The 24409-nt window shown below is 43.4% G+C and overlaps 5 protein-coding genes across 6 annotated transcripts; 2 read left to right on the top strand and 3 right to left on the bottom strand.

The window, feature by feature from the left end:
- Window positions 1–623: 623 nt before the first annotated feature.
- LOC117850635 (uncharacterized) lies at window positions 624–3967 on the bottom strand. The gene is made up of 5 exons (XM_034732492.2): window positions 3514–3967; window positions 2667–2819; window positions 2436–2577; window positions 1602–1843; window positions 624–997 (listed from the first exon to the last, which is right to left on the bottom strand). Exons 1-5 carry the CDS (start codon window positions 3877–3879, stop codon window positions 791–793), a joined length of 1110 nt encoding a protein of 369 aa, XP_034588383.1. The 5' UTR covers window positions 3880–3967; the 3' UTR covers window positions 624–790.
- A 4237-nt stretch (window positions 3968–8204) lies between these two features.
- On the top strand, window positions 8205–13354 carry LOC117850010 (uncharacterized). 2 transcript variants are annotated; one of them, XM_034731779.2, is made up of 8 exons: window positions 8212–8648; window positions 11102–11249; window positions 11353–11503; window positions 11725–11850; window positions 11933–12013; window positions 12101–12293; window positions 12387–12651; window positions 12931–13354. In XM_034731779.2, the coding sequence occupies exons 1-8, from the start codon at window positions 8397–8399 to the stop codon at window positions 13170–13172; spliced, it is 1458 nt and encodes a 485-aa protein (XP_034587670.1). In that variant the 5' UTR covers window positions 8212–8396; the 3' UTR covers window positions 13173–13354. The 2 variants fall into 2 exon arrangements, with proteins under 2 accessions (XP_034587671.1, XP_034587670.1); XM_034731780.2 differs by lacking the exon at window positions 12931–13354 and having other exon boundaries at window positions 8205–8648; window positions 12367–12554.
- Window positions 13355–13688: 334 nt separating this feature from the next.
- LOC117849342 (uncharacterized) lies at window positions 13689–16948 on the top strand. The gene is made up of 7 exons (XM_072292893.1): window positions 13689–15142; window positions 15250–15400; window positions 15595–15720; window positions 15792–15872; window positions 15933–16140; window positions 16233–16482; window positions 16763–16948. Exons 1-7 carry the CDS (start codon window positions 14905–14907, stop codon window positions 16897–16899), a joined length of 1191 nt encoding a protein of 396 aa, XP_072148994.1. The 5' UTR covers window positions 13689–14904; the 3' UTR covers window positions 16900–16948.
- A 589-nt stretch (window positions 16949–17537) lies between these two features.
- On the bottom strand, window positions 17538–20878 carry LOC117848687 (uncharacterized). The gene is made up of 2 exons (XM_034730196.2): window positions 20540–20878; window positions 17538–18384 (listed from the first exon to the last, which is right to left on the bottom strand). Exons 1-2 carry the CDS (start codon window positions 20873–20875, stop codon window positions 17791–17793), a joined length of 930 nt encoding a protein of 309 aa, XP_034586087.2. The 5' UTR covers window positions 20876–20878; the 3' UTR covers window positions 17538–17790.
- A 336-nt stretch (window positions 20879–21214) lies between these two features.
- Window positions 21215–24179, bottom strand: LOC117848688 (NAD(P)H-quinone oxidoreductase subunit U, chloroplastic). Its single transcript, XM_034730198.1, has 5 exons — window positions 23766–24179; window positions 23163–23224; window positions 22202–22291; window positions 21983–22117; window positions 21215–21476 (listed from the first exon to the last, which is right to left on the bottom strand). The coding sequence occupies exons 1-5, from the start codon at window positions 24088–24090 to the stop codon at window positions 21381–21383; spliced, it is 708 nt and encodes a 235-aa protein (XP_034586089.1). The 5' UTR covers window positions 24091–24179; the 3' UTR covers window positions 21215–21380.
- Window positions 24180–24409: the final 230 nt, after the last annotated feature.

The raw sequence follows: 24409 nt of genomic DNA, 5'->3' as shown, positions 1-24409 counted from the left end.
CAGTACGCATACAAGTATATTGAACAGTGAAATGGATGCATATATTCCTCTATAAAGATATATTCTATTAAAGCTACTTTTGTGCAACTGTCCATAATGTTGAATATTGTCAAGCATAGTGATATATACCATTCTTACTGCATGTTGTATCACTAAATCAAACTAAAATGCAAAACTAAGCAATCCAATTTCCATTGAAGCAGCTTCCCTTATTTGGAATGGGTATCTTCGATGCTTTAGAGATTAGACAGGTTGCAACATTCTGTTGGTCAGCACAATATATGGATGCAGGTTGTATTAACAAGTACTCTCCACTCCAAATTATAAATCTTTTTGAACTTTCCTAGATTTATAATTTTTACTATGGATATACTCTATATCTAAATTCATAGCAAAATCTATGAACTAAGAAAGCCAAAACGACTATAATTTGAAACAGAGGGGTAGTATATTGCAAACAACTTTATATAAAAAATGGAAGATAATTTTATCAGGAAAATCAGGATTCGGAAGGTCAGTTTAAACTAATTCGAATACATAGCACTGGCGAGGAAAATGCAAGACGTCAAACTGACTACCGAATTACCACCATAATTACTGCTATGTCCTAACTATACAAAGCATTTCTGACAAAATTGTTATCTTCTCTGGCACAACTGTTCTCAGAGTTTCTGAAACATCACATCAGTACCATAAAGGCGATACATCATGTAGTCAAAACTGATTGGAAAACCCCTGGGATTCAACAGCAGTAACACCTCATCTGAGCTGACAGTTTTTACATCAATGATCATAGGTACAATTGGATGAGCTCATCGCTCACAACAGATGGTGTAAGAACACCAAGATCAGTCAGGAGAAGCGTGAGGTATTGTGGAGGAGTGTAGTCTCTTGCTGATGTCTCAACTTCCACGCCAGTGGGTACTGGGACTCCAAAATCTATTGGCCGGTGAGCTGGAGTCATGTCCTTTTGGTCCAAGGGATATAGACGAGCAAACTGGAAAAGTGGCAAAGATAGGCAACACCATCAGAAGCCGGTCCCATGCAGCAACATAATATTGGGATGCCAATTAAAAATGCACCCAAAATATACATAAACTTTCTGTGCATTATGGAACTAATGACTCAAGTAGTCATCAGTAGTGTTTCAGCATGAACGAAATATTCCCTCCGTCCCAAAAAGAATGACTTCCTAGGATTTTTCAGACAAATTAGGGGTGAGTGAAAAAGAAGCATGTACCCTTAGTTCAGTTTGCATATAGAAAATGGAGAAAATATGTTTCCATTTAATCATGCATGCACGAGATCAACACGCCAAATTATACATGCATAAGATTTAAATCCTAGAACGTCATTCTTTTTGGGACAAATTTTGAATGCCAAAACATCATTCTTTTTAGGACGGAGGGAGTATGTAGCAGGCCAGAAACTGAACTAAGCTCTACTGCTATAAAGCATCCTTTAAAAGAATCCATATCTTGTATTCTGGAAGACATGTTGCATCCCAGTATCGATTTAATCATATCCGAAAAATGATAGTAATGGAGTGCATGCGAATCAACAAGATGACCAAAGTAGTACATTATTATAGCAAACAGTACCTTGTAACTTTCTGCAGCCACATAAACAGGTTTGTTCATACTATGAGCCACAAGAGCTATCTGATAAGTGCCCATCATGTTGATTATTCCTCCACTCTCAACAACCCCATCAGCACCAACAAATACCATGTCAACTTCATCCATGGAATAAGCAACAGCTGAATCAATTAGCACCTTGACAGGGATGCCTAATGCTGCAAGTGCATTTGACATTCTTAAACCAGTTCTGTCTGGCCTGCCCTCTGAAGTCAAATAAAATAACAAACAGACATTAGAAATTACAAGAGTTTGCAACCTGTGCTTTGCACTAATGGAGTAATAGATGGATGCTTGGCTGCTTACTGTTGCTCCCAGAAGCAAGAGCACCAGTAGCCCAGATCATCAAAACAAGTAAATAACCATAGCAATTCAAAACTGATTATGGATGAGACATGTGTTTCTTAACAGTCGCAATATAAAGGACCCGTCCTCTCCCCTTATATATGAATTCAGTTTGACTGGTGCCTACATGTAATTGTTATAAGGACATGAGGGAAGCAAATACTGAAACAATGCCTACTGCGATTTGCCATTAAATTGCAGAGCACTACGCATGACAACTGCATTTCATGCAACAAAAAAGTACCATATAATGATCAGAATCGGAATAAGCCTAACTGCCTAAGGAAATAAGTTTGAACCTATCATAGTGCACCTCCGTGCAAGAATACACTATTTCCCACCATCACCATTCACTATAACAAATCATATTGCACTTTCATGCAATGTGTATTTCATTCCTATCATCATTTTATTTGTGTTCGAAAATCACATCTTGCAACTAGATCACTGTACCTGTGCATAGTACCCGGAAGAGCTTGCGGTTTGATGCAGCTAGCTTTAGAACTTCCAGCACTACTCTGGAGTACCCATGTACAAGCATAGTGCATCCATCATAAATGAAATCCTGGCTGAGCATTGCAATTGTCTTGCGAGCCTGAAAACGCATCACACCAAAGCATCAGAAAAAAAGGGCATAAATTTGACTATATAAACTAGAATGTAAGTTCTGGATTGGCTGATAACCTTTAAAGATATCTCTCCAAATTTCTCTCCACGCTCAATTAGGCGTGATTTTGCTGCATCAAACTTCTCATGCTCCAGATGTGAGGTTCTCGTTACAAACCGCATGAACAAATCACATGCAGCAGACAGAGAAATGGAAGTAGCATCCCAGGACTGAAACACATAGGAGCTTTTAATGTTAATACCCATAGTAAAAAGAAGACAATGAAAGCTATAACAAAAAAACTGAATAAATAAAACAACTAGGAGCAGTACACGATACGCCATCCACATGGATAAATCGAAACTCCTAGAATTATGATAAATATACTGCCCAAAAAGATTAACAAAGGAAGACCATGCAGAAAATAAGTGGTGACATCACAGTGGAGGCATGGATTTGCACGCGAGTCAAACTTGAAACCAGTAAAATGACTTGACAGAGGCGCACTTACCCGTCCTGGGGCTCAGGTAACTAGCGAGTATAAAGGCACAATAAAAAGGACAAAGTGCATGAAGCATGACTGATGGATTTGCACATTAAAATGACTATGATTTATGAACATCGAACATTTAGCTTTTCCAGACTGTCGTCAAAAGGTCAGTTGAATTATTCAGATTCAGAGCATGGTAATTAAGGTGAGATTGTGAAACGGAAAAAGTAGGGCCAAATGTGCTAATTAGGGTGTCAACCACTTTTATGCAAGCAGAATTTCGATTCACTATCTTTGCTTAACATGGACACACACTGGCACACATAGTTCCAAGAAGGCCAAGACCCGTTGGGGGAATAATGCCCATCACTGCAAATATACACTAGCGCAGCAGTCGGGAAACATGGAGCAGGTGAATCGGCTGCGCTATCGACCTTGAGCTTGTCGGAGGCCTTCTTGAGCTCGATCTCGAGCTCCATCATGGTGGTGGCCCTGCTAGAGCGGATGACGGCGGCCAGCGCCATGATGGCGGCCACCGCCTCCGCGGCCTCGGGCTTGCGGCGCCAGAAGTTGAACTCCTCGATCACGCCTCCGGCGCCCCCGGGGGAGGGGGGAGGAGCGGCGGCCGCATCCGCCGCCGCCGCCGCATCGGCGCCGGGGGAGGCGGCCGCGGCGGCGGCGGCGTGCGCGAGCCAGTCGCTGGAGACGACGGCGTGGTGCTCCGCGCGCGTCTGGTAGTAGGCGGAGATGGGCGGCGGGACGGGGCTAGGGTTAGGGTTTTGGGCGGCGTCAGGCTCCATGGGAGGGGAGGGGAGAGGGGAGGTCAGAGGAGAGGAGGGAGACGAATTGAAGCTGTGGCTCCGTGAGAGATGATCTCAGCCGTCCGTTGCAGAGAAGAGAGCATAGTGTAGTTTGGGTTATTGGAAATCCAACCATCGCCTTAGTTGGTTTTGACTATAGAACCGCAAAATCAGGAATCTTTGGCCACACAACTTTTAAAACCGTTCATATTTGGCTATCGAGCGATTTTGGTGGGTAGTTTTGCTGACGTAGATGCCACATGGTAGCAGGCCCACTTGCCAGCCCTCATATCTCTCTTTCTCCTCTCCTCTCCTCTCCCTCTTTTCTCTCCTGCACCAGCCATCCCCCGCGCCTCCAGCCGCCCCTGCACCTCCCGTCCCTGCGCCTCCCCTGCGCCAGCCGCCGCCATCCCCCGTGTCTCCCTTGCCCTGGCCGATTCCAGCTCGCACCAAACCCGGCGGCGACGGCAACGTCCACCCCCCTGCGCAGTCACCGCACCACTTGCGTAGCTGCCAACGAGCGATGGCACGGACCCTGGCGAGCAGCGGTGCAGGAAGGGGAGAGGCAGGCCTTGGTGAGCAGTGGTAGAGTGCCTGCCTGTGGTGTGGAAGCGGCCAGGCGTTCAATCGCTGACGGTCTGGCACATTGGGGGTTCAGATGGGTGGCGCGGGAGATAGAGGAGGTGGAGGGCTTCGTGTGGAGGCGCTCACCGGGATGGCCGGAATCGAAGACGGTGGCTGTGACGGCGGCTGGGTCGGGATCCATGGGGCGGCGACGCTCCGGTGGACGACAAGCGATGAGAACGGGCGGTATGTGTGCGGCTCGGCGACAGCGTCCTCGTGGTGGTGTGCGTTCTTGCTGGTGTTGACCGAAGCGGCTGAATTGGCTTAGCGAAGCTCGTCGACGGCGGCGAGCAGCAGTTCTGTCTTCGTGTGGGGGACTCCAGCGGCGCCCGGCGTAGGTTAGGCCGGCGCAGTGGAGGCTTGTGCAGGGGCGGCCGGCGCGGGGGCCGCCAGCTGTCGGCCGAGGAGATAGGAGAGAAGAAAGAGATAGGAGAAGGAGAGGAGAAAAGAAAGAGAGAGGAGGGCTGACAAGTGGATCCCACCGTCATGTGGCGTCCATGTTAGCAAAACTACCCACCAAAACCGTCCGATGGCCAAATATGAACGGTTTTAAGAGTTGAGTGACCAAAGATTCCTAGTTTTGTGGTTCGATGATCAAAACCAAACTGAGGCGATAGTTCGATGGTCAAAAATGGACTTCTTCCTATTAGCAATGGCACCAAAATGTCACCAAATTCGTTGCCATTTTTAATGTATAAAAAATTACTGCATTGTTAATAAATAAATTCAGGTGGAACAGCGATGGTACCTCGAATTTCAAAGTCGGCAAAGGGAGTAAAATGTGATCTCTCGTAAGCTTATTTTCATTTTGGACATAGAAGATTCAGCATGTAAAATGTATTTGTTCTTGTATACCTCTAGTGTAATGTATCTAAACTATAAGATTAAAGTAGTGACTTTTAGCCTATGGAATATCTTGACAATGAATGTATAAAAAACAGGACAACACATGAATGACGTAACCATATGAATTACAATACAAAAGTTCACTGATTTGCCAGTCTAGTTTATTCCCATTACCAACCTGACTACTCTGCCCTGTATAAAACGTTGTCACGGTTCACAAATTGAAATGCTAAAGCTCGTTAAACAACATGAAGCTCGTTAAACAACAAAAATATAGTTCCTTTTATGATTCTCGCTTAGGGTGCTAGAGGTTCCGAGTTCAATTCTTGGAATGCCCCTATCTTTCCATATTTTTAGTTTTGTTCCATCTTTTTCTCATTTTCTGTTTTACATTGCAGGATTCTGTACCGTGCCATGTTTTAAACTAACAGCGGGCAAGATGAAGTTGCTGCGTGCTAATTGATGAAATATAAAGTTTCTGCGTAAAACTTAAATTCATTTTCATTATGGTTTGCATAGTGTTGACCGGCCCATGATAAATGAATCCCTTTTTAGTTTGTTCCAGCTTTTTCTTATTTTCTGTTTTGAGTTACATTGCAGGATTCCGTACCGTGCCATGCTCATTGATGAAATATAAAGTTTCTGCGTAAAACTTAAATTCATTTTCATTATGGTTTGCATAGTGTTGACCGGCCCATGATAAATGAAACCTTTTTTTCACCGAAGGCCACACGGTAAGTTCTTTTTTTTTTTACATAGGAGCGAAGTATCCAAATTTCCTTATGTTTCATAGGAGTTATTTGATCTGTGTCCAAGCCAGTCTTAAAAAAGAGCAGCACTCGAATAAAAGCAAAGCCTATACGCATCTTTAACCCTAGGTGAATGACTCCATAACCCATAGAACTTTATAAAAGAAGGCAACAATTTTGTATCTATAAAGTTACTAGTAGGTAGCTTTTTCATGTAAATTTTGGAAAACCCTAACATAATGTACGTCCTCGCTCTTTTAACTTTGTGCCATCTCTCTCATTCCTAGTGTTCACCTAAACTATAGCGGCATGTTCGCTTTATACTTCTTCGGCGGCTGTAGCTGCAGCCCAACTGTTCGGCTGCAGGGCGAAAACAGTTGCAGTCCAACCGCTCGGCTGCAGGACCAACCACACTTTTTTTTCCAGTAGTTTAAATCCTAATTTAGTAGTTTCCTATACTTAAGCATTGGCACCATTTCTTCTGATGTCATCTTTCCCGTCATTTTTTAGGTGCTGCAAGGTGCAGTTAGCTACACGGCTGGCTGGAGCTACAACACAGCCACAACCATCTCTACCGAATGGAGTGTAGATGTTTTATGATCTCCGTTCTTTAGCCAAAAAAAGTGAACTACATGGACATTTTCGCCCAACATGGTTAGCCATCATGTAGCTTTCATATGCCTTTTAATCATTATAAATAATTGTTTTGCGCTTTTGTAATTTTCTTTGCTATAAGAGTCTGTTGGGAGTGTTTAGTGCATCACGTAATTGTTGGGCAACCCCCAAGTGTTGTGACTCGTGAAGTTTCTAGATCGATAGGAGTTTATATGTTCTTTTTTAATGCTCTCACTCTACATCTTTGAAACTTATTTTTGAAAAAAAAAAGAATCTTTTAATTTCGAGGAAACAGAATTTAAGTCGTTCTCGGGGACAGAGGGATACGGTTTATGCAAGTAATGTTTATTCACAACAACTACTCTTCGTTCGACTCAAAATCTATATTGTTTTAGATTCTAGTTAGTCAAACTTATTTGGACCCACCAACATATAAAAAGTTATATAGATTTACATCACGCAGTTGAACTTTCACCATTTAAATGTAGAATTTTCACCATTTAAAGTAGTATATGTATACCTATACCATAAAAGAAGTCCATTAACTACACCAAGGAATTTACTTCCTCCCGGACAACATTGACTCATTTACTCTTCAAACTATTTCAACTAGTTTAATCTATCTCTATTGACATTTTTTTTCTTATTTCTCCATGTACAAGCCAAGGTTTAAATACATATTTTAAGATGATTTAAGGGTATGAATCCTATGTTAGAAAATACTTTGAGAATTTCTCATCACCACTTCAATGCAATTTTGGGCGTGATTGGTTTTCGTATCTCGGTAGCCTGGCTCGCATCACCCATGCAGGCCTGTGCTAGCTAGCCCGCCGCACGCAACTGGCTTTTGTTTGCTTGGCTCCACCAATACAGACAAGACGGGTGGAGACTTTGATTGGTTACCCACGTCCAGACATTTGCTAATTTGTTTTTCTCTCACTGCACTCTTAGCCCCGTCGCACTCGCCAACATCGCATGAGCTAGGCCCGCGGGAAACGCCCGCTGACGAGCTTGGCTCTAGCTTCCTTTTTGCACCTATGAAGTCTAGCTCCGGCGTCTACAAAGGTAACCAATCATCCTCCCATGCGTCTACGAAGCCTGGTCGGGGGATATGCGACCAACCAATCAGACCCTTTGCACATCTACAACCCAATTTAGTATTAGATACTCTAATAAACTATAAAAATCGCAAAAAAAATCTTAATGCATTTTTGTGTCGAGTACTCGTGTTCCATCAACTCGTGCCGGTGCTACGGCTGGTCGGCTGCATAAGTTCTCTTTTGCTGGGCCGTGTCGCTGGCCCGCTGCGATGGTTCACTTTCAGTACAGCAGTTCATCAAAAGCTTGACGACGCCATTCATTGCAGAGCCGCCGTCTCGCTGGCCCGTGGGACCATCCCAATTACAGCGGCACAGAGGGCCCACCGGCCCAGCCACCAGCAGAGTGCACACGCGAGCGCGAGCAGGGAACCCCCTTCCCCACCTCTCCCTTCCAGAGCACAACCCCCCGCTTTCCCCTCTCGTCTCCTATTCCTCCCACCCCCGCGGCTCGACCCGGGCTCCCTCCCCCTCCCAAACCCTAGCTGCCTCCCTTCCTTCCTCCTCGGGGGCGGGCTCCTCCTCTGCGGATCTAGCGCGGGGAGGTTGGGTCTAGAAAAGGAGGGCGCGGCGCGGGTCGGCGGGGATGGACGGGCCCAAGCGGCAGCTGCGGGTGCGCCTCCGCGTCACGGCGCGCCGGCGGGGCGGCGGCGGCGACGCCGCGGACGGCGGCGGCGCCGGGGCCGGCGCGGGCGGCCGGAAGCGCCGCCTCGACGCGCCCGCCCTCAACTCCGCCGCCAAGCTGCAGCGCCGCGAGATCGGGGGACGCCAGCTCGCCGCGCGCGGCGGCGGGCCCGCGGCCGCCGTGCCCGAGCGCTTCCGGAACATGCGGCTCCAGGTATTTTCTGCCTCCTCCGCCGCCGCCGCGTCCGTTACTCATTGCCCTTTGGGTCGGGGAGGCCTGTGGCTGTTGGCCAGGGCGCCGGCGAACCTAGGGTTTTGGCCGGCGTCGGCCGCGCGCGGGGTCCAATTGGAGGAAATTCGTGGGTAGTTTGGCATGGAATTTAGTTCTCGCCGGTTCCAATTGTGCAAGGCTGGAAATTTTTGTTCTTGAGAGGAGAAAGATTTGGTCTTGGTGGGGGATCCCCCAGTCGTTGAGTTCCAGCGAAAAGGCCCGCCTTTGAGGCAAATGAGATGCATTTTAGGGTTATGTCTGAGTGTGGAAGCCTCAACTGTTGGTTTTCACATGTGTGATGGTCAAGATGCATCGGCTTGAACATATCATTCCTTTATGTCTTCTTTATAGGCCCTTGCACCGGCACCATTGCTGTAGTTTGGGGATGCCAGCTGCTGGAATTGAATTGTAATCATCATCGTTTAGAATTGGGGCGATTGGGATTGCCCTTCAGGTTATTCAATCAGAGAGAGCGTTTCCGGAACATGCGGCTCCAAGTGCACACCTTCGCCGCTGTGTCCGCTACTCACTGCCCTTTGGGTTGGGGAGGCCTGTTGCTGTGGGCCTGGGCACCGCCGTGTGCTATCAGTGCCAGCAAACCTTGGGTTTTGGCTGGCTCCGGCCGTGCACGGGATCCAATTGGTGGAAAAATCATGGTTGTTTGGCATGAAATCTCGTTCTCGCGGGTTGCATTTGTGCAAGGTGGGAAATTTTGGTTCTTAAGAGGAGAAAGATTTGGTCTTGGGGACTCCGCAATCGTTGAGTTCCAGTGAAAGGCCCACCTTTGAGGCAAATGAGAAGCATTTTAGGGTTATGTTTTCAGTGCCAGAGCCTCAACTGTTGGCTTTCACATCTGTGATGGCCTAGATGCATTAGTTTGGACATATCATTCCTGTATGATTCCTTTATGGGCCCTTGCGCCAGCACCATTGCTGGGGTTGGGGCTATCAGCTGCTGGAATTGAATAGTATTGTCATTGCTCAGATGTTCAGAATCAGGGCCATTGTGATTGCGCTTCTGGCTATTCAATCAGAGAGATCTCTTGGGTTCGGTAATTCGATCTAGTGCCTTGGTGTAAAATGGAAAATGTGAAATGGCTTTCAATGAACATTTATAGTATGCACATTATGCATTTTTGTTGTAAAAAAGATTTGGTCTTGCAGATTCCCAGTTGTTGAGTTCTTGCAAAGTGTCCGTCTTTGAGACAAATGAGATGCCTTTTAGGGTTATTCTTGAGTGTTGAAGCATCAACTATTAGTTTTCGCATGTGTGATGCTCTAGATGCATTAGTTTGAACATATGATTATTTTATGTTTTCTTTGTTGGTGCATTGGGCGAAATTAGTTGGGTACTCTTACTTAGGACTGTATTTCTTGCGTGCTCTGAATGTGCTAGGCGGGAAACTCTGTCCTTGAGAGGGAAAAATAAAGATTTGATCTTGGGGATTCCGTTGTAAAAGGTCACTCTTTGAGGGAAATGGGATGCTGCCTCTTAAGGGTTATTTCTTGTGTGCGCAGGATTTAACTGCTGATTTTGTCATGGGTTGTGCTGTAGATACCTTAGTTTGAGCATGATTCTTATATGCTTTCTTTGATTGGCATCTGCAACTCTGGGGTTGAGGCTGTGAACTGATGGAATTGAATAGTAACCATCATCGTCCAGAATTTGGGCCTTGGGGATTGCGCTTCATGTATTTTTATCACAGGGAGCTCATGGTTCTAGATTAGAACTGGAGCTTTGTTATAAAATGGAGTGTGTGAAATGACTTGCAACATTTCAAGTATGTACATTACACTCTTTTTTGCTGTATACCTTTGCTTCTTTTTTTCCTTTTTAAAAATATGTTCCAACTTCGAGCCGCAGATATTAAAAATGAGTAGGATTGCATCTTTAGGTCTGTCTTGCTTCCTTAATCGGGGGGGGGGGGGGTAGCATGATTCGGTATTGAGCATTTGGATTAATCAGTGGACTGGGATGTATAATTTTGAATTTATTATTTCTTTAGGCTATCTACCTCTCTCCTTCATTCCCTGTCTTCCTCCGGACCATTCGAGAAATTTATATGGTTATTGTGGTTCTTTGATACACAAATCTGATTAAAACATGCCATTTCTGTTTAATAGAGGTACCTCAGTGCTGGGTCCTCATTCATTGTTTGTATTGTTGTTCAATATGGCTTAGTAGAAGGGCCAAAATGGCTGTATTGTTGCTGATATGTCTACTGATATATCTGCTAGGTTTTGTGGGTGTGGAATGTGAATTTGTGCAATGTTTTGATACGATAATGCTCAAACTTTTCAATGTGTAGAGTTACAGAGCCTGTAATATGTTCTGAGTTATGTACCGGCACGAACCATTTTATTACATTGACACTATAATCCTTTTGCCTGGTGCAGGAAGAGTTTGATACATATGATGCCAATGCTCACCTATTTGTGAAGCTGCAATTTCTTAGAAGACGATCCAAAATCATTGAGATTGTTGCTGCAAAGGATATCATATTTGCGCTGGCTCATTCCGGTCTTTGTGCTGCTTTCAACCGAGGTAGGTGTTCTAAAGATGAGACATGTATGTGACACAATTTGATAAAAATATGGGTATCACCGTCATCTGATCTCTGCTTTTGTATTTTTTTTTGTGTCATCAGTAACAAACAAGCGCATAGCCTTCTTGAATTTAAGCCCAGATGAAGTGATTCGGAGCTTGTTCTACAACAAGAACAATGATTCACTTATTACTGTGTCAGTTTATGCATCTGACAATTTCAGTACATTGAAGTGCAGAACAACCCCAATTGAGTAAGAACATATGCTCGGAAATTTCTCTTAAGTTTCCATGTGATGCTATGTGACTTTTCAAGAAGCACTCTATGAATATGTGCTTTTTACATTTACAGTTCTTTTAGTCCTGCATATGATCTATTCAAGTGTTTTTTCATTGATTTTATTGACAAAATGCAACTTATGATAGTTCTTGGGCTTGACTAATATACAGTTTTTGAACTCTAATGTTGTTTCAGGTATATTAGAAGGAATCAATTAGATGCCGGGTTTCCTCTGTTTGAATCAGAATCTCTGAAGTGGCCTGGATTTGTGGAGTTTGATGATGTAAATGGAAAAGTACTCACATATTCAGCACAGGATGGGTAGGCCTTCTTAAACTGTTAATTGCATTTTGAGTGGTGTTTTTCATAAAAAATGTTCTAAATGTCATCGTTTTATCTGAAGTATCTATAAGGTCTTTGACTTGAAGAACTACTCCTTTCTATATTCAATACCAGATGAAAATGTGCAAGAGATAAAGATCAGGTTTGTGCTCTCTTTCCTTTAGTTTTGTCTATAATCCTGTATTCTGAAGGACAAATGATGACTTGTGGTTTTTTTTATCTACTTCAGTCCAGGAATCATGCTCTTGATATATGATAGGACACCAAGTTATGTTCCATTGAAGATATTATCAATTGAAGATGGAAAGCCACTGAAATTTTTTAAGCACTTGTTGCACCGCAACAAGAAAATTGATTTCATTGAGCAGTTCAATGAGAAGCTCCTTGTCAAGCAAGAGGATGAAAACTTCCAGATACTTGATGTGTGTCATACTCATGAGAGTTATTTTAATCTTTTTTAGCTTATCTCTTATTTCATGAAGGACTAATGATTAGATCGTCTTTGTGTTTCAAAGGTGCGGACTTCCGAGCTAATTGAAGTCGGTGTCTCCAAATTTATGACCCCTTCAGCATTCATTTTTCTTTACGAGAACAATCTCTTCTTGACATTCCGAAACAGAACAATTGCTGTATGGAACTTTCGGGGAGAGCTTGTGACTTCATTTGAAGATCATTTGCTTTGGCATCATGATTGTAGCACCAACAATATTTACATCACTAGCGACCAGGATCTAATTATCTCTTATTGCAAATCAGAGGCGGTGGCGGAGGATGGTACAGGTATAGTACTCAAACACTTATTGATTCAAAAATTAATAGGTTCCATATATAATCGCTTCATCTCACTAGTGGTTTTTCTTACGGGCCTATGTGCTACTACACTGATATATAAATATGACGGATTGTTTTAACATTATAAATCTGGTAGAAATATTGATGCTGGCCACCATTACCATATCATATATAATATATGTGGAACATACTATAGAATCTCCTTCAGTTCCTTTAGTTCTGTAGAACTATTTGCGAGAGTTATCCTGACACACGTGGCATCTGCAGTTACTCCAATTGGATCTATCAACATGAGCGAGATTATGACAGGCAAGTGCATTGCCAAGATTGCTGCCGGTGACCCTGCCCTCAATGTCACCCCTAGCAGAAACAGTAGCAAGAAGCAGTCCTCTGTCTGGAGCACAGTTCCAGAAGCTCTGGAGGATGTCACAGCGCTGTTCTATGATGAGGACAGGAATGAGATCTACACTGGCAACAGCCAAGGCCTTGTCCATGTGTGGTCTAACTAGATAGTAACATGCACATAGTTCCGCCCTTTTGATTAGTTTTACTGCATTCTGTATAATCTCTGGCCCTGGGGCTGGGGCTCACCTAGCTTTTGTATTTGCCAATAGGATGTGTTTCCTTGAGCAACCATGAGAACGCAAAGTGTTCTTGTAAATATTATTTTGTATCGTCATGGCCTTTACCATGTTCTTGTTCTTCTGGTAACATAGAAATTAGCCTCTGAATCAAACTTAGCTGGATACTGCCTGCGGCCTACCCAAGTTTCTGGCTGTGAGACAGTAGAGGTCTGAAGTTCTAAGATCAAATGTAATAGTAGTGGTTGGTGAAATGATGTGTTCTGTAATATATTGTTGCCGTCACGCTTTTACAATTCCTGATGGCTGTGGTCCCTTGCCTGTAAGTTGCCAGATGATCCTGTGTGAAGCCCACCTTTTTATCATCATCGATTAATCCATGTCTTACTGACCTGAGCATTCTGAAACTCAAGCAAATCCTCGGCCACGGCAGCTCTGAAACATGAAACAAATTTGCCACAATTTTAGCCCCCATGAATCAGGTTCAGTATGGAACCTAAATGTTTTTGTTCTTTTTTTTTTTACGAAAGAACCTAAACAATGTTGAGATTTGTGAAACCTCAGCCGGTGTGAGTGTGAGCAAAGCACGTCATTATGCATGGGAAATGGCAGATCTTAGTACAGTTGGCGAAGAGCCGAAGACACAGCAACATGACAATGAATCCTCATAGACAAATAGTGCAAACATTTTTTTTTTGCGAGAATACAAATAGTACAAACATGATTTTGCTTTTCCAAAGAACCTGGCACCATGGCAGCCAGCGTGCAAAAGCAAAACATTTAGGCAGCTAACTTGGCGAACAAACTCACGCAGATTCAGGGGTCGTAGGCTCATTGGCCAGTGTTAGAGAAGTACATTGCTATACGTCAGTTGTCTTATAGGTCGTCTCATGTAGTGCCACGTAGTATTATTGTGGATGTGGAGGAGAGAGAACAAGGAGAGAGAATGAGGTCGCTGTTTCGCAAAACAACCACCTCATAAGCATAATTTTAGAAGTACGAGACGCCTACTTCACCATTGTATGAGTTGTGGTTGCTATGCAACTTATAGTATTTCTATTTTTATGTGTACAAATTAAGGAAATAGAATTACTATGAGACAACATGTGTTTATTAAATTATCTCAAGATTACGTGTTAATGCATGGGACCGGCTATTAGACAATACCAATGTACTTGCCCTTAGTTGAAGTATTTGTGCCTGGACGCTATACATCCCGTCCCGTGAATGATTCTATATTTTTTTTTCTGAGAAGACACAGGAGAGCTGTGAGAAACAAAACTGGTTTGTTACAAATGATTCTATATTTCTATCTCGACAAAGCCACGATCCGCCTCACGATCTTCATCGTTCATCAGTCATCACCGACCTGACCCGCCCCCCGGCCATGGCGCCCGAGCGGTTCCGCAGCATGCAGCTCCACGTACACGGTCACACGGATAACCAGACCTCCTCATTATCCCGCTTCCGCCACCGCGTTCGCTGATGTTCTTGTGGCGCGGCGGTGCTAGGGTTGTGGCCGGCGGCGCTATTTTTTCGTTTGCGCTAGGGTATGTTGTTGCTGATATAGCATTATCTCCTGTGGGCCTGTTCAATGTTCTGATGCAGTGTACGAACTTTTCATGTATGTAACATTACTGAGCCAGTGTATGTTTTCTGAATGAATAGAGAACCCAGATTAATTGTTCCTTTGGGCACAAACCGTTTCAATGTATTTAGCATTCACATTACAGTTCCTCGTCTGCTGCAGCAAGAATTTGGTACCTACGTGGCTGCAGCACTCACCCCATCTGTGATGAAGTATCTTAAAAAAAGATGCAAAATTATTGAAATCTTAGCAGCAAAGGATATTATATTTACTCTTTCTCATTCTGGACTTTGTGCGGCTTTTGACCGAGGTAGGTGTTCTGAAGATGATATCTGTATCGTACATGGCACAATCTGAATATCTGCTAAAATTTGTGGGTGTCATTTGCCCTCTGCCTTTGTATTTTTGTGTCTGCAGTAACAACCAAGCGCATAGCCTTCTTGAATTTAAGCCCAGATGATGTGATTCGGAGCTTGTTCTGCAACAAGAGCAATGATTCGCTTATTACTGTATCACTTTATGCATCTGACAATTTCAGCACATTGAAGTGCAGAACAACCCCGATCGAGTAAGAACATATGCTCCAAAATTTTCTCCGAATGATGCTATATGTAACTATTATGTTTAATGTAATTTACTGTTTTTTCTTAGTTCCATGTATAAGCTGTGCAGGTGCTTTTAAATTGACTTGTTTGACAATGCAATTTGCCAAAGTTCTTGGGCTGAATTGATAGATGTTTGGCATTTTCAATATTCTTGCAGGTATATTAGAAGGAATCAGTTAGATGCTGGGTTTCCTATTTTTGAGTCCGAATCTCTGAAGTGGCCAGGATTTTTGGAGTTTGACAATGTAAATGGAAAAGTACTCATATATTCAGCACAGGATGGGTATGCCTTCTTAAACAGTCAATTTTTTTTTCACAACCATATTGATCTAATGGCCATCCTTTTATATGCATCATCTATAAGGTCTTTAACTTGGCAAACTACTCCTTTCTGTATTCAATACCAGATGAGAACGTGCAGGAGATAAAGATCAGGTTTGCATCTTACAGTATTCCAGGGGCCTAATTGATGCCTTCTTTAATTTCTTATTTCAGTCTGGGATCCATGCTCTTGATATCTGATAGAATGCCAAGTTATGTCTCATTGAAGATATTATCGATTGAAGATGGAAAGCCACTTAAATCTTTTAAGCACTTGTTGCACCCCAACAAGAAAATTGATTTCATTGAACAGTTCAATGAGAAGCTCCTGGTCAAGCAAGAGGGCGAGAACCTTCAGATACCTGATGCACGGCATAATTCAGTTAATGGTATTTTTTTTTTCTAGAGTAGCCCCTACTTCTTGTGAGCCTAATAATTGATGTTCTTTGTGTTGTGAAGGTTTGGAACTCTGAGCTAATTGAAGTGAGTGCCACCAAGTTTGTGATCCCTTCAGAATTCACTTTTCTGCACGAGAGAAATCTTTTCTTGACATTCCGGAATAGAATGGTAGCTGTATGGAATTTACGCGGGGAGTTTGTGACTTCATTTGAAGATCATCTGCTTTGGCATGACGATTTCAGCACAAACAATATTTACATTACTAATGATCAGGATCGGATTATCTCATACTGCAAATCCGAGGCAGTGGCAGACGATGGCACAGGTCTGTACTCAAACCCATCATTTCCTCGATAAATTGTTTGCATCATTTATTTATGTAAACGGAACTGCTTTCCTCTTCCAAGTGCGACTTTTTTTAACTGGATTGCTGTACTAGTACACTGATGTGTAAAAATGCTACGTGGTTCTGGCATTAAATCTTGCTGAGGCTGGTATATTGTACCACATTATATATGTGTATCAATATTACTAGTGAAAGTTGAGCATACCATGGAAGAACTTCTCTGGTTTGTAGAACTATTTGTGGGAAATTACCCTGACAGAAGTTCCATCTGCAGTTACTCCAATTGGGTCCATCAACATGAGTGAGATTACGACCGGCAAGTGCATCGCAAAGATTGCCACCAACGATCCTGCCCTCAGCGTCGCCCCTCGCGTAAATGATTGCAAATGTATTTGAGGCAGAACTGCTCCAGAAGCCCTCAAGGATGTTACAGCGCTGTTCTATGACGAGGACAGGAATGAGATATACACCGGTAACCAACACGGTCTGCTGCATGTGTGGTCCAATACATCCGGGTTTATTTGCGGGAAACTGTGATTGTGCAGTCGACTTCTGTATTTCTTTTTTTGTTATGCACCATGTTCTAGTAATAGCGTCCGAGTCGAACTGGCTTGATCCTGCATACCAAGCTTCTGGCGGTCAGACTGAATCTCTGAAGTGATTGCCAAATACTGTTTTCTTTCAATAGTGCTGTCGGCAGTTTTTTTTTTCAGATAGCAGTGGTTCTTTGGCTGCAAGTAGCTGGAATTTGAATGCCCAAATCAGCCATTTCTTATGAAAATGATATGCAAATATTTTCTGATAATTTGAATGCCCAAATCAGCCGCTTATTTGCAAGCGAATAATATTGGAAGATCAAAGCCTAAATGTACGATGGCATGAATGCACCTGTTGCTTTGCTGGAGTACCAGACCTTAGTATTCTGATAGTCATGCAATCCTATCGAATCCATCATTTTGAAACATGAAAGAAATTCACGGCAATTTAGCCCATAAATTGGATATCAAGTGATTCCAGGATCAGGTTCAGGTAAGTTGGCAAAGACAGAGCAACTGGACGTTATCTTCTAATAAACAAAAAAAGAATTTTGTTTTTCAAAGAACATGGCACCTCAGGTCTACGACATAATTCCAGAATCAAGTTACAAGAAATGTGGAGCGAACAGGGATCCTAGATATTTACATCACTCTAGAGAACAAACATTCTAGCTTTCTACCCAAAGGGTTCACAAATGCAACGAACAAATGAAACATTGCGAGGAGCACACTCCAATAGCAGCACAAGGAATCAGTAGTTCTCATTGGGTACAAAGAAGTCAAATGTCACATCGACACTACCAGACGTTTCTCCAGTGTCCTTGAAGTCGACGCCAACAATTTTCCCTCTGTACTGCTCTTCTGATTCCTGGTACTCTGGCTTCACACGGCGCACAGGAACGGTTACGGAGTACACTGTGCCAAGGCCAGCATCAGTTGAGATATCCACTTGGACGTTATCCCGTGATTCTATCTCAACAAACTCAGATAGTGCCTCAATGACATTCTCCACAATCTTTTTCTTTGCTTCGTCACTGACTTCACACCTGTCTGAGAACAGGATCATCTTAAGCCTCTGTTTTGCAATGTTTGCATTGGAGTTCTCCTTTATGGTTGGCGCAGGAAAGATTATCTTCCACGCTAATTTCAGACGGTCAAGAAATCCCATGTTAACAACATTGTGAAGGAAGCCTTCCACCTCTTGAGTTATAGGAGAAAAATCCTTCCTTGAAAGAGCATAGGTCTGGGTGGAACTATGTGAACAGCTTTGACGTTCAATGATTAGCCGGCTATTTGTAAGCATATGACTGCTAGATGCTCCATGAGGAAAAGTACAAAAGTGAGCCTGCAGAATGACATAATTATAATGGTAAGAATTCCAGTATAATCAATGTGAACATTCGAGAAGCACATTGCAGTACCACAACAGTACACTAGTTTAGTTATTCATATGAGTAGTTGCATAGTTAAGTGAGCAAAGCAATGAAATGTGCATATGAAAAAAAATTAACAGACCTAATCTAATAGAGCAAGAATACCCTCAATTTTGTCAAAGATAGCCTCAGAAACTCTCTTAACTCCTGCTATCTCAGGGCAGAAAAAGAATATGAAAAAAGAATGAACAAAGACCTAATCTAATAGAGAAATAATAACATGACAGAAAGGTTGATAGAAACCACATTTGATGGAGTGAAGCCCCCAAATTTGGTCAAAGATAACCTCAGGAACTCTCTTAACTCCTACTGACAAGGCCAGCCTACTGTTATGCGCCATCTCGTTTCAGGACAGAAAAATGACCTCTGGTTGAGATTTATATTAAAGAAATTGAAAAGATCTTGATACACAGTATTAACTTTCTTCATTTCTATTTTCTAGCTACATTTCCAACCAGACTCGTACTTTCCAGATCTACCACCAAGTACTGATGTACAATGAAAAAGAGAAGGAACCAGGCAGTCTGGGACCTCCTTGTGTGCTCTGGCAAGTGGCAAGTACTGTAGTAGCTGGAAATGGCATGCTTTCATGCTCATCCTACCAAAACACTAGTACTAATACTTACACAGTATGCAAAAACACATGACACAGGAAATGGTACAAAGCAAAGGGAAAAAAACAAACTAGAAAAGAGAAAGATACCAAGCAAGCTTATCTGGCAATCAGACTGTCTGGTTTTGTTAAGCAATGTTGAGACTACTAGGAATACCAACAAACATACCAACTTCACTAGCACAGCAAACCCACGTCAAATAGAGATGCCAAACCACTGCCGATTTACATTCAAGCCTACACTTTGATGGATTGAAGTTGTATTTTCCAATGTGTTATGACAGGCAGCAAAAAACTGAACGTAATTAAAAGAGACCAATAAGAAAGGAGACAAAGCGCTTAACTATGATTTCGAGCAGAGCACTATCAAATGGGACACAAAAGGTGTCCATATAAGGTAGCACAAGACAACATGAAGGGAAAATCCTTTCACCAGAAAATCAAATACAGGGCACCTATTTATGGTAGGACAACATGCAACGATACAATCAGTAACTCCAGAATGATATATTTGAGGCGACTCCCACAAATGGGTACCTTATGTTCTGAATTCAGATATATAGAATCCAGGAACAACATCAGAGTGCCAGAACAAGAACCAAATCAAAATAACACAATGATACAACTGCAGCAAACTCTTTTGCCCCAGGAATGTTGTTGCAGGACGCAGCCTAACTAATGGCCTGTTTGGTAGGGCTCCACCTAATTCTGATTCTCCAAAAGGAGTGATTCTGCGGCTGAAAGTGATTCTCTATGATAAACTTTATGGATAAATAGTTTCTGTGCAAAAAGTGAATCAGGAGAAGCTATTTTTCTCAGCTCCCAGCCCCTGCCCCTTAGTTCATTTCACATAATCACTTCACGGAATCAATCAGCACAGAATCTGTTTGGAAGAGCTCCTCCTGGATTCAGCCTAGAAGCTGCTCTGGGAGCTCTGCCAAACACACCAACATAACTTTGAAGCTAGGAAAATCATAGCTCCCAAATATATAGCTAATCCTAAGGGTTATCCAGAAATGCAAGGGATTCCTTGGGCCTTCCTCACACCAGTCTGGACCCCTTAATCCTGCATTCAACTAGCACACTACTCCCCTTCTTCCAGCAGAACACATCCTCCCCTCTCTGAATTCAGATGATTTCTCCAACAACCCCTCCATTTCAATCACCCCTGGCAGTTATTAACATCTATCCTAGTATTAGCCAACCAATCAACACAAAAACCCGCTACCTCTGCTGACACCACCGCACTCAGACCCAAGGCAACGCCACCCACCGGGTGGCACACACAAAACCAAGAGCGTAAGAGCAGCGCCGCGGATCCCGAAAAAAATCCCGGTCTCCCAGGCCAACCAGGCGCCATGCATTCGGGCTAACTCCATCTCTACTGCGCAGGATTGAAGTAAATGCTAGGGTTCTAGGATGAACAGGGGGGGACGGGGAGCCGGAGCCCAGACCTTGGCGGCGGCGCCGCGGCGGAGCGGCGGGCGGATCGAGTACGCGGACGGGGCGAGGAGCGCGCGGGCCTCTCCGGCGCCGGAGATGGGCAGCGCCATGGATGCAAGCGACCGTGCTAGGGTTTTGCTCTCCTGCTGCGTTTCTTCCTTCCGCGCTGTTGAGCGTCGGCTGTTGGACTGGGCTGGACTGGACCTGGACTCGACTTGGAAGGAGGAGGCTGGAACGGCGACGCGGGTGCCAGGTGGCACCACACAGGGCTCTGACGGTGGGCCCACTCGTCGGGATTCGAATTCGACGCGCAGAGGATTGAAGGAAATGCTGGGAAATTTGCTCATTGCATTCGTGGGCCTGTTCGCTTCAGCTTATAAGCCCGGCTGAAAAGCTGAAACGGTTGATTTGTTGTGAGAAAAAAATACTATTTGGTGACCGATAAGCCGGCTGAATAAGGTGAATCAAACAGACCCACATCTTTAACCTCTCACTAATATAATTTTCTTCACCCTTGAGAGTTTTGTGGTCTTGCGCTTGTAAGCTCACCTTATTAATATATCTTCTTATATTAATACATGCCAGCAATTTATCCGGGTCTTTTTCTAAAAAAGGAGTTTGTGTTGGAGTGATTTTCATCGCACGTCCTCCAGAGCTTGTTTCTTCAAGACATTTAACAGCATCGCTTTAGTCGGAAACAATATCGGTGGTAATTTGGGAGTGTTTCACCTTCAGGAGGTGCAGCTATGTGCTTCAGCTAATTACCATGTGCCTGTCATGTACAACATTATTCATAGTGAAGCAATACAGTATTGGGTTACACTTTATCTTCTTTGGGGAGGTATCTAGTGCTCATCTGTTGAGGGTCACCGAGAAGGCAACAGAAAGTATGAACCACGCCAGGAAGAAGTAGCCAACAAGCGTTGTTGGGAACTCGTCTTCAGGTTCCTGTTCCATCAATACGCAACAACCCGGATCATGTTATGCACAATAAAGAGCAAAATTCACATGGATTTAACCTTTTTGTAGTAGTTAAAAAGAAATGTTTTCCAAGCAGGGACTTGAATGATATTTTGCACTTTGAACATTGTCTTTAGCTGTCTCACTATCATTAAATTATGGGACCTACATGTCACCCTCACAACCAATTATTTGGAGGGCCAGTTATCCAATTCCCCATATTTTGATCTGAAAACAGAAAATTCTTCTTTTCATCTACGTAATATGGTTGAGGTATTTTGTACTCAGGTTCGGATTTGTAAGCTCTACTAAATCCATCCTTTGCTGTTTCTTCACAAGGTGCTATTAACAGCTTCATTTGTAAAACTTTTAGAATTAACAATTCATACTGATCATATTGGAGAATGCCGTTCAGTTAGTATTGTCAAAATTTTAAAATGACAAGTCATCCTTATAAAAAAATAGAGCTCAGTTTTCTCTGAGATGTTGCAAACCTTTGGAGGATCTGGTGCCATCTCCAGGGGATCTACTTGAAAAGGCCAGACATATCGCTCAGGTTGCCCACTTCTGGACAAGCTCCAATCATACAATCTTCTCTCTTCCTCAGTTGATAGTATGGTAAATGATTCCTACAGATGTGCAGATATGATTGAAGTACTGGAAAATGGAACAGGTGAAGTGAGGCAGTCTGGTTCCTAGTTTAGGATCAGAACCTTTAGGAGGTCATGTTCCTTGTTGAGCTCCTCTTCTTCCAGTTCTTTACTATTTAGTTCTTCACATCTTTTCTCATAGGCCGCTTTTACCTGAGAGATTGAATCCAGTTATTCAAGGATCATAGTGCTCAGCTGAAAGTTGCTACCAACTAGTGATAAATCAAGGAAGTCACTAAAACATTAAATTGAACTTGATAGTAAATCACACAGTAAAAGTAAACTTGAGAAGCTCCTGCACGGATAAAAGATACAAGACTGCCTTTAAATCTAATCTCCACACTGAGATTCTGGATTTCTGGTCTCTCTGGAGCTATTTGAATGAAACATGATGCACTCGACGGCCATACAAGTTCAGTTTATGCCACATGTTTGGTTGTTTTAAAAGGCTACAGAGCTAACTGCATCTCATAGTATAGAATTTGGTCTCTTTGGAGATAACTGCTTACTCTTACAAGGGGTGTTTGTCTGCTTGATTATTAGTATTAATAGCATTGAATGTTTTCAGTGGGTCCAAAACACCAAATATCCACAATACAACTAAAAGTTTGTACAGCACAGATCCTTCATTATTAGGGCTAGTGTACTCTACTACCTGTATTCCAAAACATAGTCATTGATAACATAAGACCATAGAGTGGCTAGACTACTATCCAACTTTAGCATAGTTGATCGATGCAAGTAGGAAGTTGTCTGCAATGGAGCAAGTCATGGCTATTGTTCAGTACTGTGTATACTTGGTGAATGGCGAAGTTTTCCACAATCTTTGCATGTACTGCGTACTTTGCTAATGTCGATGTAGATATATGCTATCTTGGGGATAAGCCAAGGAGACGGCAATATGGAGGTTGTTTAACCTCCTTGTTTACCTGGGTTAAGTCAACTCAAGGGTCCATCTCAAGAGGTTGCTAGAGTCATGGGAACTTTAAAAGGATCCATGCTATTGTGGGAAGTTTCAGTTTACCTCATCAGTAGAAGCGAGTCTTGTGATTCCAAGCCTCCCATAGTGATCAGCATCTGTAATTGCTGCAAGTATTGGAAAAATATGTTTCAATAAATACAGCTTTGCAACCGACAATGTATATTATCAAGCAACATCCATGAAAACCAGTTCCAGCATCCTGGTCATGGATACTTCGGCAGCTTATATTGGGCAGTTTATCATCATTTATCAGGACAAACAGCTCCTGATTAGAAGCAAGGTATTGAAGCTACACATACAAATATTGAGAAAGGGAGTTAAATTACATTGTTATATACAACAAGTAGCAACATTCATACATCAACCGTACCTTTTAGCCAATGTAATGCAATTACAAGTAAACGTCACATTGAACTTTCCCTTTTTCCCCCCTCTCCTCATTGAGATTTCAGTGACAATTTTCATTGCAGCAAAACATTGTAACTGTGCTAGCCAATGCATAAAAACTCAAAAGTACCCTGAAATTGGCAAGTTTATAAGCTGCTTCCGTTTCACCCACTTCATATTTCAGAAGACACTGTTGAGCAGGAACCAACGACCTAAGAGAAGGAATGTGCCATGGGGACCAAGAAAGAAGAAGCGCACCGAGGCCACGCATCGCCTTCTGCACATTGTCCGAGGAGATGAGCGAGTAGGGCGGCCGCGTGGAGGTTGCGGCGCCCCCGGCGACGTCGGTTCCCGCGTTGGGGTCCTCCGCCACCTCCGCCACCGCGGCGGCGCCCTCTGAGGCCGCGACCCCGCCATCTGCAGCGGCGGCGCACCGCGCGCGGAACGACGCCGGAGCCGCGAATCGGGTGGGGAGGCAGCGGATGCGGAGGCGGGGGATGGAGTGCGAGGAGTGGGAGCAGGAAGATGTGGCGGGCGCGAAGGCGGACGGCGCCGGCGGGGAGGTGATGCCAACGGCAGCCATGGGGGAGGCGATGGTGGGAACGAGAGCGCGGGAGATAAGGGAGGTGGGGGTGGAAATAAATGAGTTCTGAGTTTTCCTTTTCTTATTTCAGATTTACTTCAAAGCCAAATGGAGAGGCTCTGCATTCAGTCTTAAAGGATAACCCTTCAAACTTTTCTAAAATCAAAAGTTTGGTCCCCACCACTTTTCAAAAAGATGAAAGATGATTCCTTTACCTTGTGCAAACTTTTCTATAATACGAATATTTGAGATTCCACAAATTTTCTCAAAACTCTGTAGTCCTATGAATGTTAGAAAAAGGAAACAAGACGCTGCTGGA

This window comes from Setaria viridis, chromosome 3, assembly GCF_005286985.2.
Source record: "Setaria viridis chromosome 3, Setaria_viridis_v4.0, whole genome shotgun sequence".
Classification (NCBI taxonomy): domain Eukaryota; kingdom Viridiplantae; phylum Streptophyta; class Magnoliopsida; order Poales; family Poaceae; genus Setaria; species Setaria viridis.
The sequence above is the reverse complement of the archived record's forward strand: the minus strand, read 5'-3'. Positions and strand labels throughout refer to the sequence as shown.

Bases quoted from the DNA above. Each gene is read 5' to 3' on its own strand.
- LOC117850010 (XM_034731779.2), top strand. From the start codon at position 8,397: ATGGACGGGCCCAAGCGGCAGCTGCGGGTGCGCCTCCGCGTCACGGCG. The intron at 8,649-11,101 runs GTATTTTCTGCC...TGCCTGGTGCAG, and splicing joins TCCGGAACATGCGGCTCCAG to GAAGAGTTTGATACATATGA. The intron at 11,250-11,352 runs GTAGGTGTTCTA...TTGTGTCATCAG, and splicing joins TTGTGCTGCTTTCAACCGAG to TAACAAACAAGCGCATAGCC.
- LOC117849342 (XM_072292893.1), top strand. From the start codon at position 14,905: ATGAATAGAGAACCCAGATTAATTGTTCCTTTGGGCACAAACCGTTTC. The intron at 15,143-15,249 runs GTAGGTGTTCTG...TTGTGTCTGCAG, and splicing joins TTGTGCGGCTTTTGACCGAG to TAACAACCAAGCGCATAGCC. The intron at 16,483-16,762 runs GTCTGTACTCAA...TTACCCTGACAG, and splicing joins AGTGGCAGACGATGGCACAG to AAGTTCCATCTGCAGTTACT.
- LOC117848687 (XM_034730196.2), bottom strand. From the start codon at position 20,875: ATGAGCAAATTTCCCAGCATTTCCTTCAATCCTCTGCGCGTCGAATTC. The intron at 18,385-20,539 runs GTCTGGGCTCCG...GTCATTCTGCAG, and splicing joins GCCGCGGCGCCGCCGCCAAG to GCTCACTTTTGTACTTTTCC.
- LOC117848688 (XM_034730198.1), bottom strand. From the start codon at position 24,090: ATGGCTGCCGTTGGCATCACCTCCCCGCCGGCGCCGTCCGCCTTCGCG. The intron at 23,225-23,765 runs GTGCGCTTCTTC...CAATACTTGCAG, and splicing joins GAAGGCGATGCGTGGCCTCG to CAATTACAGATGCTGATCAC. The intron at 21,477-21,982 runs GTTTGCAACATC...TTGATGGAACAG, and splicing joins TGGCACCAGATCCTCCAAAG to GAACCTGAAGACGAGTTCCC.
- LOC117850635 (XM_034732492.2), bottom strand. From the start codon at position 3,879: ATGGAGCCTGACGCCGCCCAAAACCCTAACCCTAGCCCCGTCCCGCCG. The intron at 2,578-2,666 runs GTTATCAGCCAA...ATGCGTTTTCAG, and splicing joins TTGGAGAGATATCTTTAAAG to GCTCGCAAGACAATTGCAAT. The intron at 1,844-2,435 runs GTACAGTGATCT...ATTTGACTTCAG, and splicing joins CTTCCGGGTACTATGCACAG to AGGGCAGGCCAGACAGAACT.